The following is a 541-nucleotide window of genomic DNA, read 5'->3' on the forward strand; positions in this document are numbered from 1 at the left end:
CCCGGGAGCCCCGGACTCCAGCCGGGACGGGGCGCTCCTCATCGCCGGTTCCGAAAGCACCAAACGGGGCAGTATCCTCAGCAAACCCCGCTCCGGGGTGTCCGGCAGCGGGAAGCCCCCCAAAAGGAATGCTTTTTACCGCAAACTGCAGAATTTCCTCTACAATGTACTGGAGAGACCGCGGGGCTGGGCTTTCATTTACCACGCATACGTGTGAGTAAAAAGGGGGGGGCAAACCGCATGGGAGAGACCCCACCACCACCACCACCCTCCAACCCGGTCCGGATCTGCCCTTGTCAGCCCCCTCCCTCCACCTCCATCCCCCCAAATGCATGCCGAAGGATGCTCCAGCTGCAAAGCGGGTGCAGGGAGGGGGTGCCGGGTGCCAGGGCTGGTTGGGGACCCCCCCGGGGTGGGAGGTGGGGTGTGAGGTGCTGGTGGGGTAGCGGAGGCTGACCCACACCCCTACACATCCCCATCCTCCTCCTCCTCCTCCTCCGGGAGCAGCCGGGCCGCCGCTGCATCCCTCGCCCCGGGGCAG

At 66.4% G+C, this 541-nt stretch overlaps 1 protein-coding gene across 1 annotated transcript in view; it reads left to right on the forward strand.

Annotated features, from left to right (window-relative positions):
• Nucleotides 1-541, forward strand: part of KCNQ2 (potassium voltage-gated channel, KQT-like subfamily, member 2) — a 77,982-nt gene that overhangs the window by 8,373 nt on the left and 69,068 nt on the right. Inside the window, 1 exon segment of the mRNA XM_009893574.1 lies at nucleotides 1-213. Within this exon segment, the coding sequence (XP_009891876.1) occupies nucleotides 1-213 (213 nt within the window).

This window comes from Charadrius vociferus, unplaced genomic scaffold (genome assembly GCF_000708025.1).
Source record: "Charadrius vociferus isolate BGI_N301 unplaced genomic scaffold, ASM70802v2 scaffold259, whole genome shotgun sequence".
NCBI classification, from domain to species: Eukaryota; Metazoa; Chordata; class Aves; order Charadriiformes; family Charadriidae; genus Charadrius; species Charadrius vociferus.